General features: G+C 34.5%; 1 protein-coding gene across 1 annotated transcript; it reads left to right on the plus strand.

The window, feature by feature from the left end:
• Nucleotides 1-2,321: 2,321 nt before the first annotated feature.
• On the plus strand, nt 2,322-9,373 carry LOC144973572 (legumain-like). Its single transcript, XM_078916194.1, has one exon. The coding sequence runs from the start codon at nt 2,531-2,533 to the stop codon at nt 3,872-3,874; it is 1,344 nt and encodes a 447-aa protein (XP_078772320.1). The 5' UTR covers nt 2,322-2,530; the 3' UTR covers nt 3,875-9,373.
• The last annotated feature ends 4,012 nt before the right edge of the window (nt 9,374-13,385 follow it).

The following is a 13,385-nucleotide window of genomic DNA, read 5'->3' on the forward strand; positions in this document are numbered from 1 at the left end:
AAAAACAAAACAAAAAAACACCCCAAAACAACAACAACAACAACAAAAAACAAATAAGAAAACAATTTAAATAAATGAGTTTTGAGAAGCACTAAAGAAAACGAGAAAAAAAAGAAAAGTTTAAATGGATAAACAAATATATAAAAACAACACAAATTAATACTAAATTGATATAAAATTAGTAAATTAATAAATTTAATTCAATACTGGAACATTCCCAAAGTCATTACATCAATGGTACCAGCACAAGTAAGGCAATAAATAAGAAAAAGTTCGTTTGCCAAAATCTCGATTTAGTATTCACTGGTTAATAAGGTGGGCTCATTTGAATTAGCCCGACCTAGTACTAGAGAGGCCAGACAGCAAAAATCGGAGTTAGTTCACCGTCAGGCGACGTAACGATGAGATGACGATGTGGGCGGAGTGGGGGGGGGGGGGGAGTGATAAAAAAGAACAGGAGCGTATCCTGGTTTATGCATTACGGGATGCATGGTGATTCGCAATCTATTAAAAATACACACAAATTGATTTCAGTACGAAGTATAAAGTTTAAGTAGTAACTTTTTAAATTATCTAATTTAAATTTGATTATTTCAGACCTGGTAATACAGCATATAACTTGAAAAAACAAGCTGGTATTTGCCCACCCTGCCCATTATTACCAGCCGTCCCTGCCAACCACATAACCGAAAACCCCATTGAGAGATACGCCACAGACAATTCGAACTGCTTCAAAATCTCACTGACAAGAACAAAAAACTACAGAAATTCTTTCTTCATTAGAATTATCTCGGAGTGGAATGGGCTAGATGAACTGGTCTTCATTGCACTACACCTAAACGATTTCAAGGCCCGACTGACATGGGCCCGCGCCAAGAAGCCCATACACATTGTCTGTACACGCTGGCCCGCGCCCAATGAGGACGCCGCCGAAATACAACCAGACCATTGCTTTCTTCAGCGCCAACCATACAGATACAGATACAGATAAATACCATGATCACGAGAACTGTCAAAATCGCCTTTATCAAGCCGTTTCTATGTCAAGCGATGAGTCAAGCGACGAAAAAGACATCTATGACGAGTGATTTAGTTTACAAGAGATACATCTCAGAAATATGCTGAACATTGGCATTCCAATAATTATTGTCCTTCAGTAATTGGATTCAATAGTCTGATGTCACGTCGCCCAGCAACGGTAGCCATCGTGGTTCTAAACAAAGAAAATCGGTACTTTTTATTCTTCATACTGGCTAGAACTTTTCATATGTCTTTTAATCAGAATGTGTAAAAGTCAAAACATGATCAGATTTATAATGTTCTTTTTTCCCCCCTGGATACGCTTTTATGCTCGTCGGAGAAATATTTCATAAGGGCGTCCGCCATTGTTCCGATAGTTTAGAGCCAGTTACTAAGTAACCATGCGTCATTACGAGGGAAGTGACGTTACAACTGTTGAAGCGTATTAGTAATGTAAAAAAAAAAAAAAAAAAAAAAAGAAGCAAAGGTGAAGAAAACTGAAGGCTCAATACAAGGTACGGTCTCTCAAAATGGGGACTCTTGTATTTTATTTTTTTTGGGAGTGATCTGACACCTAACCCACAAAATTAGTAATTTTCATTCTCTCAATTATATATACTTTTACCGCTGTAGATAATCTAAATATAAACAAGTAACATAAACATCCAAAATTCTGTAATGGTCTTTTAAGTTGATACCAAACTCGGCAACATTTGGGCCATTTTACGAGACGACCTTGGCAGTGACCTTGACCTTTTGGATAATAATTTGTCAACTATTCGATCAATTAAAAAAAAAAAAGAAGTATTTTTGCATTTAAATTTGACGAAATCTTTCATTCTGTAGATTACAAAATGATTTCTGAGGATTAAAAAATGACATTTTCATGAAGTTTGTGACGTAATTTCTCAGAATGCTCAATATGCTCAAGGCAACACTATTCAGATATAATAATTTAATCTATAGATGTTCAACTTTGATAAAAAAGAATTGGCAGACGCTTCTTATTTTTGGGTGGTTCATTTGGGGGGGGGGGGGGCAACCAGACTATTGGGGGTGTTGTGTCGTTGATTTTGCAGAGGCTACACGTTCTCTGAGGGATTCGCGATGGTATTTAAATTGACAAGTTTTCCACTTAAAGTATCTTGTTGCAAAGATTCTGCAACTTATTCCCTCCGCTTCTCCGTATGTGTGCAATGGGAGGGAGGTAGGCTAGAGAAGAGCATAGAAAAGAGAGAGTGGGGCCTGGTACAATCTGGCAACCTGGTAAGGCCCTGGCCATTCCACGCCATGATCACATGATTCATATTTCCAGTCACGAGCGCTTTGTTTACTGTTTACTTAGGCACTGTGGCTGTGCCAAGCATTGCAGTCAGAGCATTTAATCGAGACCTATCTAGCTGTGATTCTCTCTCGAGTGTGCTTGTAATTTGTAAGTTAGTAAGTGTCAGTTGGTAATAGAAAGAAAAGAACATTCGGAAATTGTGTGACTTGTTTCACAGTAATAAACATGAAGCTTTTACTTGCGTTAACTCTCGTGACAATCTCTTTTGGCTCCGTGCTTTCTGCCCATTGGGCTTTACTTGTTGCTGGATCAAATGGCTACGAAAACTACCGACACCAAGCTGATATTTGCCATGCATATCATGTGGTTCGTAACCATGGCATTCCAGAGGAGAACATTATTGTTATGATGTACGACGATATTGCTTATAACCTTGAGAACCCAATTGCTGGAAATGTTATCAACAAACCCAATGGGACAAATGTGTACAAAGGTGTTTGGAAAGATTACACCAAAGAAGAGGTTACGCCTGCAGTTTTCATGAAAGTTCTTTCTGGCGACGAAAAGGGAATTGAAACCCTTTTAGGAAGAAAAGGCAGGGTTATTAAGAGCGGTCCTAATGATAACATTTTCGTAAATTTCGCTGATCATGGAGCTCCAGGTCTCATCGCTTTCCCATCGGATGAACTTCATGCTGAAGACCTAAACAAGGTTATTTTGAGTATGCACCAGAATAAACAATACAAAGAGATGGTAATTTATGTAGAAGCTTGTGAATCTGGTTCAATGTTTGATGGCCTTCTCAAGAAAAACATCAATGTATTTGCAACAACAGCTGCAAATCCTGACCAATCGTCTTTTGCTTGTTACTATGATAAGGTCAGAGAAACATATCTGGGTGATGTGTATAGCGTGATGTGGATGCAAGACTCTGATACTGAAAACATTGCCAAGGAATCGCTTCAGAAGCAGTATAAGCTTGTCAAACAAGCAACGAATGGGAGTCAGGTAATGGAATATGGAGATATGTCCATGAAATGGAGAAAGGTGGGAGCATTCCAAGGGATGAAAACTACTGATGATAATAATGTCAGTGATAATGTAAACGATGAAGGTTCATTGTTGTTCTTCTCAGAAAAGCACCGATCTTCAATTCCAGACCCAAACCTGGACGCTGTTCCTTCAGAAGATGTGCCACTTGAAATTTTGAAACGAAAAGCGGAGGCTGCCGATGGAGATGTAAAGATGCAACACGAAGCAGCCATAAGGTCTATACTTAGGAAGAAAATCGATGCCAGAAATTTCTTCAAGGGTGTTGTTCAGTCTGTGGTTAAGAGTAATTATGATGACATTCTTCGGGAGAGCCTTAAGTTTACAGATTTCACCTGCTACAGGGAGGGAATTAGAATGATCAAAGCAATGTGTCCTGGACTCAAACTAATCCAAAACAACTACGCGCTGAGAAATCTGCGTGCTTTGGCCAACCTTTGTGAGACTGAGGTTCCCAAAGAAATGATTTGGTCTGCAATTAAACATATTACTGTCAAAAGTGCTGTATGCAAAGCTTGAAAATGAATTTTTTAAGAAAACCTATCTTATTTTTATATGATGCCTTATGATACTGATACAAAGCAAGCATAATACTTTATATGTTAATACATGTCATGCATTCTACAAAATTTTTATCAAATTTAACTGGTTATGATAAGATTTTAAAATTTAAGTTAAATCCAACATTTGGAATCAGAGGTGGTAGTTAATAATTATAAAATGTGTTTGACAAGCATCGAATTTCTTCCAGTTAAAAAAAACTAAAATTATTAATTACATACAAACTTATTTTTGGCAGGTAGTGTCTGCATTCGCTATTTGTTAATAAACTTTGAATAATTTTTAATAATAAAATACCAAAACATTTATTTTACTGATTAAACAATTTGAGATAGTGGGGAAAAATACAATGATAGTTAAGAGATCCTTTTCCCCCCCTACAATCTGAGTTTCTATCTATCCTGTACTGTTGTGTGACAAGCACTAGATTTTGAAAAATAATCCAACTAATTTTTGAACGACAGAAGCTTACAATAACAACATATTTTGTACTTTTTCACCAACTGAACTCCATTAAAGCCATCTCATTATTTTTTGTTCTAAAGGTCACATTTTTAACCGGATAACCATTCAAGGATAAATACACATATATAAATGAACACATTTAATGTTATCCTACCAGTATTATTATTGGCCAATTCATCATTCAATAGTCTTTCTGTGTAATTATCATCAAAACTTATTGTCACCATTATAGCCGCTACCCTACCACCATACAACATACAATCAGAGCCTATGTCTTGCCTGTTTGAATGTTGCAGTTTTCGTGCCGTGACAATGTAACATTGTTCCGTGTAGGTTATATCTCTCTAGTTGTTATTACAGGAGCAACAAATTTTTACAAATCTTATCTTTTTGGTGCACAAATATTATATTATCTCCGGGAAGTTGATGACTAAATTAGTTTCTGATCCATAAATTTGGTAGGACTGAAACATTATCAGTAACGTGGTGGTAGGATGATGGCTATATTGACATTGTTTTATTTATTTATTTTTTTTTTCAAATGATCCAATGTCTATGTGTACATCATATTATTCATTGTCTTTCAAACTGAGATTAGATCTCCATTTAAAAATCTTCCACATAATTATTCAGCATGTAATCAGATGGAGACCTTTTCCCTTTTTCTTTTATTTCATCGACCAATCGGATTGCTATTTTAAAAAGTTTTGAAAACTACTGCATTGTGATTGGTTTACAAAATGAAGTTTCGAAAGGACCTGTTGAATGTTGTTAACCACTTAATGAACTTCCTTTCGTTTAAAGTTAATCTTAATTTTATCTTTTCTGGAAAAATTTTTCTTTTTTTTTTTGTTGTTGTTGTTTTGAGGAGCCTCTTACCTCATACACTTTTGTAAGTGAACGCGAAGAAGAACAATTATTGTCGTATCTATAGTTTGTACAACAAAACAAACCATTTCATTGAAGAAAAAAATTGGTTTTATATTGTGACTTTAGGTCTGACAAATGGTATTGATTGTAATTAAAAAGAAACACTAAAAGTTAAAGTCTACACTCACCTGACAGAACAATTTGGACGGTATAAAGTTAAGATTCAAGTGAAATCTAAAAGTAATTTTTTTAAAACCATTTCTGGACTGCACTGACTGTATCCCAATCACTAAATATTAAGATTAAGAGAGAAGAAACAACGATGCAACACCTGCTTTTGAGCTGTTGTTATAAATATATGATTAATGAGAGAAATTGTGTTGTAGGAAGACGTATTTCTCCTAATTTAGGATAACTAAAGTTAATATAAATCGGAAGGAGTCTTGGTTGCATGTATACATTGTATTTGTACTTTGTATGGTATTTTAAATTGATATTCTTGTGATTGATTAACAATTGAAAATTGGTATTTAATTAATTTTTGTATTACTAAATTTGCAAATTTAGGCTGCAAGTGATAATATTACAGAGTTGTGAGGCGAAATGTGTACTTATAATTTTGCCCCTTGGTATTGTAAATTAATCACCAACTTCAACTACCAATTAGATAATAATTCTAAAGATGGCTGTGACGAAACAGCATGTAGGGATGTCTTCTTTTTTTTTTTAAATGACAATCTATTCTATTCTAATCGTCCAACAGTTTGTGACTTCTCATTTGTTGCGGTTTCATTTTTACTTTACCCGGTGTGTTTTTTAAAATCTTGTTTGTGAATTCAGAGCTTGTTGTCACAATCTCCATTTTTGAATTGTGTAAGTTACACTGTAACTAAGATGTTGACGATCTGAAAGTTATGTTAATGAAATGTCTTTAAAACCTATACCGTTTCATTTAGTTTTTTTATTCTTCCCCTGTCTCTTTTACTGGTAATCAAAACCAATTGTGTTTAATGTTTTTCACAAATTTACTGCCGGCCTCTTTGTGTATTCATTTAAAAACAAATTATTTTAAATCATGAAGAGAAATGAGATCTGATGGAAGACAAAGAGGTTTTTTCATATTCATATATTATTTTGAAAATGTATAAAATACAGGAAATCATGTTCAAATCTCATGCTTTAAAATTTTTGTAATGACAAAATATTATCGTAACATACAATTTTGCACACGCTATTTCTTGTGTTATATGTGTCTACAATTATATTTTGATGCCAATTTTAACCATATTTGAATATTTGGATATTTTGTAAAATCTGTTTTCCTCATCTGATCTACTCTTAACTCACAAATGTTTGAATGTCAAAGTCAAAGTTTAGTGACCCCCCCCCCCCCCCTTTTTTTTTTTTTTCATTTCTTTTAAAATTTAAAGTAGGAAAATTTTACATCTCTAAAGATTGGGACTTGATTGAGTTTTATCTTAACTCTTTACTGGTTGTTTTCTAGTTAAACCTGACGTTATGTTTTACTGTTATCACCTACGTAGACTCTAGGCTGGAGAGCGATATCATTAATGTTTCTCATGATTCCACTCAAACCCCATTCCTATTGCTGATTAACTGATTTTATTAATAATTCAGTGAAAACGGGTATCCTGTAATACAAAATGAGAGAAGTGTTGATTTGAATGAAATTCAGTTACGCTATTATAAAGGTTAAGTGAAAGTTCCTTAAAAGTGCTCGCAGTATTTTCATTCGATCATGATAATGATATAGCACCGAAGCAAAAATTAATTTTATGTAAACATCTTTTAGCTTAAAAAGCAAAGATATATTAAAGATTGTAATTTTTAACATTTTTTTTTGGGGGGGGGGGGGGGGGGGGGGGGGGTGTTCGGTATGTGATGGTGTTTTTTTACCCAAAGTACATCTTTGTAGTGTGTTGAATTTTTGTTGGTATTTCAAAGACCGCTTTAATATAATAATATAAATATATATCTTCAATAATTATATAATATTTATGAGATGTGCAGTGTAATGTTTGTTGCCGTTAATCATACTGACTGTTGTTTTGGTGACATTTGGATACAATTTTAATCAAAATATGCCTATCCTGCTTCTTTGGTTTGTGATTGTATTTTTGACAGGGGATATTTTTTTTTTTCTGTAAATCTTCTGCCTGTTTGTTCTTGGTTATTTATAATTTAGCTTATGATATCTTATGGTTATGATTTTGATTTACATTTGTACTATTTTTGTTAGATTGCTTGTTTTTTTTGTTTCAGCGGTCTCTCATATAACCTCAATTGTGTTGGAAGAGACCTAAAGCAACAAACAAACAAACAATCAAAATATGTTTTAACATATTTTTTGTTTTTACCTTAGAGTTTTGGGTGATATTTTAAAATATTTTTTTTGTCTTGTAAATCATCTCTCTTTTATGCATTGTATTATTTTTTGTTTTACATAATTTATGATTTGTAAACATTTGAGTGTGCTCCTCTTGCTAGGGACCTGCTTGTGTTAGGATGAGATATTTAGGTGATCTCAAACTAAGTACACTGACTGATAGTGTGTTTTTGGGATCTACATCTGTTCCCTATTTAAACCATTCCCCTTTGCCTTTGATGTTTTAATTGCACTTCTAGTACTTTTAACTATCCCATTTTCTTCCTTTTTACTGGCGCTGATACTGATATGACCTTAATGTGTTGCAAGTGTCGTAAAATCAAAACAAAACAGAGATAAAGTTAATTGGGTATGGTCTCCGTATTTGTCTACTTGAAAACTCAATGCTATTGGGATTATGGTTGTGCCAATTTTAAATTCCATTTGCTGTCATAACAAATTCCATTACGCCAAACTGCCGTAACAACAAAATCAAGAATAAAAAATTATTTTTATCTTTATGTTCTACATTATATTATATTGTCTCAGCCTCTAATTTGATATATCCCCATTAGTAAATGTTATTTAATTCTCTTATATAAAGACTTAGGCAATGCAATGTATTTTGAATAATTCCAACTACTTTGTTTTTAGACAGGTATTTTTAAGATTTGTAGACTCATTTAGCATGTACTCATGTACGTGAGAAATTTAAAATTTGATGACAGGTAAAGTTTAAAGCCCATCATACCACTATGGCTGAGATTTGGATGTGTTAAGCAATGCAGGTTTTAAAAGTTTTGTTCTATACTATGAAATGGATAAGTGTGTTCATCGTCAATGAGTTGATGTAATAAGTAAGCAAGGCTTTGACTGAAGGATAGCAATTTTGATACTTGAACAGGTCATCATAGCTTGTCGCTCCAACACCGAACCCACTCCACAGCATCTGTGGAGCAGACTCTTAGGTCACATGAACAGGTTTATCATCATATGGATTAAAATATTTTCAAAATTTAGATATGTATTGTAACCTTACGTGACAAAAATCAAACTTTTACAAATCTTTAATTATTTTATTTATACATTCTAATGTTGAGAGGGGGGTGGAGGGCGGTGCATGCTTTTTAAATTCAATTTTGAAAGAAAGAAATTTACCTTTTGTCCAAAGCCATTGCTTGCCTTGCGTCATGTTGAAATTTCATATTGTGTTCACATAATAGTATAGGCTATAGGACTTCATGCTTCACTAAATTTCTATTTGATGACTAATTGCTAGCGCTCAATCCACATAAAACGTTCATACTTTGTTTTTGTTTTTCATTTGATGTAAATTCAGTACATTTTATTTAAAATAGATTAAAGTGTATAATTGGAACGAACACAGATCAGTTAAGGAACTGTTAAAATATAGAACATAACTATGTATTCTTCCCACCTTTGCAATAGAAATGACTTCGAATACACCTATTTTGGGTATCGGATGTTTCCTGGTTTAGAATCTTTTGACTGACACAGTCAGGGTCTGAATTATTTAACCTTACATTTTCCTTTTTCTATTTTTAAATGATCCGAAAAGTGCTGGTGTAAATATAATGATTTTCTATTTGTGTTGTAATGAAATGTCATGATTTTGTACATATTTCAATTTGCTTTTCTTTATTTATAAAAAAAAAAGTAATTTTGCTTTATATTTCTGTTGGAATTAAAATCATGATTTTTCTATTCAGGATTGTTAGGTTATGCACTTTTGCTATTGTTCCCTATTACTATTATTATATCCTTTATTTAAAGTGTTTTTTTTTTGACAATGAGCTTTGGTTTGGGAATGTGAAAATTTGTCTTGTATCACCCGCCCCTTTCTCTGTGTGTGCAAGTCTTTGTCCTGGGGTGAGGTAACATCAAGCCCTAGTCGGGGCCTTTGTTATGATGGGAATCACTATGGTTCGTAAGGTTTGTTTAAGCTCTCTGAGAAATTGTTGCTTGTTGTCCTTGGTAAAATCTTCTCATTTCTTAGTCTTCAGGTGTTATGATACCGGATTTTAACAGCGTTTGTCCAAAAAATTGTAATTGCTACAGTACATTTAGTTTACATGTACGTGTTGCTGTGGTAGGGACCCTTAGTAAGCGTTTTGATCAAATTAGTATACGCCCTAATACTGCTCATTTAGTCAGGGACAGAAGAAGAAATCTCGACTGCATCTGGGATCGATCTGTTCCTTTGCTTGTGAAGAGAGTGCTCTACCAACTGAGCTTACTTACTGTGTCTTCTATCCCCCTATATCGATTTTCCAACTTGCTTTCTGTCTTTGTCTTGGAATGAGATTACTTGGTTTTGTTCTGGTCCTGGCCAGCTGCCCTGGCTAAGAGGGAAACAGTCAAATGTATATTAAGTTTTGGAGATGATATTTTTTCTTTTCTCTTTTGTTGGATCGACATTCTTGTTTATATGCACCTGCATGTAGTTGTGTTTATCTACTCTTTATATATTCTTTGGTTATTGATTTTGAGGTTTTTTTTGTAAATTTCTCTGTTTGTCTGTATTATTTACCCTATATACTTGTTATGATTTGATTTACTTTGTATTGTTAGATGCTTGTTTTTGTCAGGTCTATATAATCATTGTGTTGGAGCCAAACAACAATTCTCTGTTATGCACTATATTATTATGTTTTCTTCATATTATATATGATTTGTAAAACATTTGAGTGTATTCCTCTTAGTGGGGACCTGTGCTCTAACGTCAGGATGAGACATTTAGATGATCTCAAACTAAGTACTTTGATAGTGTGCTCTTGGAATCTACATCTGTTTCCTATCTGAACCAATTCCCCATTGTCTTACCCTTTTTTGGGTACTTAATTGTATTCTAGAACTTTATGACTTCCCATTTTCTGTCTTTTTACTGGCGTGATATGACCTTATGTGTTTGCAGTGTCGGTAAACCATTAAAACATATATTAAATAAATAATTCCAATGAGCTATTGGAACCCCTGTTAATTAATATTGTATTGACTAGTACACAAGGGGTCCCTGGTCAACGCAACATTTAACATATAGGAGGGACATGAGCTGTTAGGCAATATACAATTTTTTCGGAACAATGACAACGCTTTACGCCAGTTACTCATTTTTTACACTGGTACTGTGAAGAATGTGAGAATTTAATGCCTTTTCCATTTCACTGGCGCAAGTCAAGCTCGAACAGGTTGCAATCCGAAAGCGAGTGTCATACCACTAGACCACTTGCTTTCTGTCTTTGTCTTGGTTTTGTCCTGGCCCTGGGAGGGAAACAGTCAAATGTAGGTTGTTTTGTTGGGAGATGATATTTTTTCCCTGTAAATCATCTCTCTGGTATGTTCTGTTGCATTTTGTTTATTTTTTATGATGCTTGGTAAACATTTGAGTGTATGTATTCCTCTTAGTGGGACCCGTGCTTGTGTCTGGATGAGACATTTAGGTAATCTCCGTAAGCACACTGATAGTATGCTCTTGGAATCTACATCTGTTCCCTATTTGAACCTTTCCCCTTTGTCTCACTTTTTCTCGTGTGCTTTTAATCGTAAATTTATAACTTTTTTGACTTTCCCTTAAAAACGAACATGGAGTGAGTTAACATAAAATCTGGTTTTGCCCAAGCCCCACCTAGGAAATTTGCCCACAGAATATTTCTTTCAGAAAGATGAACTTTTTGCATTGCAATTAGCCAAGGTGACGTGCGACTATATATAGCTTCTCAACTCTCCCAATATATTTTTTCATTCTCACTCTGCCTCCCTGAGCGTTTTCGTATAGTATGCCTGTTGCATTGTGAAAGATGACTATATGTTGCTGCATTGAATTGGAGCCAAATTTCACAATACGAAAAGCTGTAGTTATCAAAGGGGGATAACCAATGGATTAAACAAACGTTTGTGTCGCTGAAGGGTTGTTCCCCTTGAGTTTTTGGATTTAAAAAGTAAATCGCGATAATAATATAGACGTTTTTTCTTTTCTGGAGTTTCGTGTTAAGCGGGCTGCCGTGCATTTGGTTTTGCCTGGGCCCTGTTTAGTCTTTTGTCGAAAAGAAACAGTTATGAAAGATTGGGATTTTTTCCGTTGTAAATTACCTCTCCACAACTAGACTTTAAATGTAATGCTTATTTTGTAAACGTCTGCAATTCTCCCTTTTGGAGGAAATCCTATAGCTCTGTCATCTGCATTTTTTGCGGCCGCAAATGGCAATTTGCGGCCGCAAATATCAGGGCGATCCGCAAATTTTGGCAAATTTCCCAAAATTGGCAAATCGTGGCAAATTTTGGTAAAATTGGCAAATCGCGTGGCAAATTTTGGGAAAAAAAAGAAGCGAAAACAAAATAATGAAAAAAAAAGTGCGAAACTAGAGAAATGTTGCAGCTTTGCCTGGGCCCAAACCAAGGAAGCTACTCTCTATGGATAATGATCCTTTAAAATCTTGTAACAACAAATTAATAAATGTAGCCTCCTTAAATATAATTAATTGTCTTTTATATATATTTTTTTCTGTATCGCGTGTTAATTTTTGCTGAAACACTTAGTTCTCCTCCGCAAATTTTTTGGCAAATTTTGGTCTTTTTGGGAAATTTCTTGGCAAATTTTGGGAAATTTTAGGTCCCAATTTGGCAAAAAATGCAGATGACAGATAGCTGTGTATTTGGGGGATGTTAAAATGCATTCAGACAATCTACAACTATAACGACAATGATATACATTGTAGTGCTCTTTGATCGACTTCTGATCTCTGATAAGGTTGTCTCCCTTGCCTTACATTTTTCTTTGATTTTGTTGTTTGATCATTTAATAGTGGGGTTCTCTGACCTCCCATAGTGGGCAGGGAGGCACTTACTGTGTTTCTATCCCCCTATATATCTGTTTTCCAACATGCTTTCTGTCTTTGTCTTCAAATGAGATTACTTGGTTTTGTCCCGGCTCTGGTCGGATACCCTGGCTGAGAGGGAAACAGTCAAATGTATAGTTAGAGTTTTGAGAGATGATATTTTTTATTTTTTAAATAAGAGACAACGCTGTTAACGGCCAGGTACTCATTTTACACCTGAGTGTGATGAGAGAAAGTGTGTAAAGAGCCTTTTCCAGCGTTTTTTCAATATGTACGGTATTAGTATTAGACTTTCGACCTCTTTTGATTCCGAATCATTCATTTAAAAAATATTTTAAGGTTTATCATCAAACATCGAAATTGTGGGGTGCACAAGACGACTTTTTCTTTTATTAAGTAATAGAAAGTGGCCAAATGAGATTAGGAATATTATGGGTTTCTACACTACTTGGATTTGTCCTTAAAAGCCTCCAGTTCGTGCAACTATCTATACATCCTGTTTAGTTGTCTGTTTCGTTTGTTTTTAAGGGTTTTACGAGGCTTGCAACACATTTAGGTTATATCAGCGCCAGTAAAAAGGGAGAATATGGGATAGTAAAAAGTTCTAGAATTACAATAAAAAGTATTCAAGCATCCAAGAAAAGGAAAGACAAAGGGGAATGGTACAAATAGGGAATTGGTGTAGATTCCAAGAGCATACCATCAATGGACAGTTTGAGATCACCTAAAAGTCTCATCCAGACACGAGCACAGGTCCCCACTAAGAGGAATACACTCAAATGCTTACATTTAAATTCAAAACAACAAATATAATAATAAATAACACACAGAGATGATTTACAATGAAAAAAATATCATATCCCAAAACTAACTATACATTCGACAGTTTCCC

The sequence above is a fragment of the Berghia stephanieae genome, chromosome 5, assembly GCF_034508935.2.
Source record: "Berghia stephanieae isolate SIO BIC M18660-M18661 chromosome 5, UCSD_Bste_1.3, whole genome shotgun sequence".
Lineage (NCBI taxonomy): Eukaryota > Metazoa > Mollusca > Gastropoda > Nudibranchia > Aeolidiidae > Berghia > Berghia stephanieae.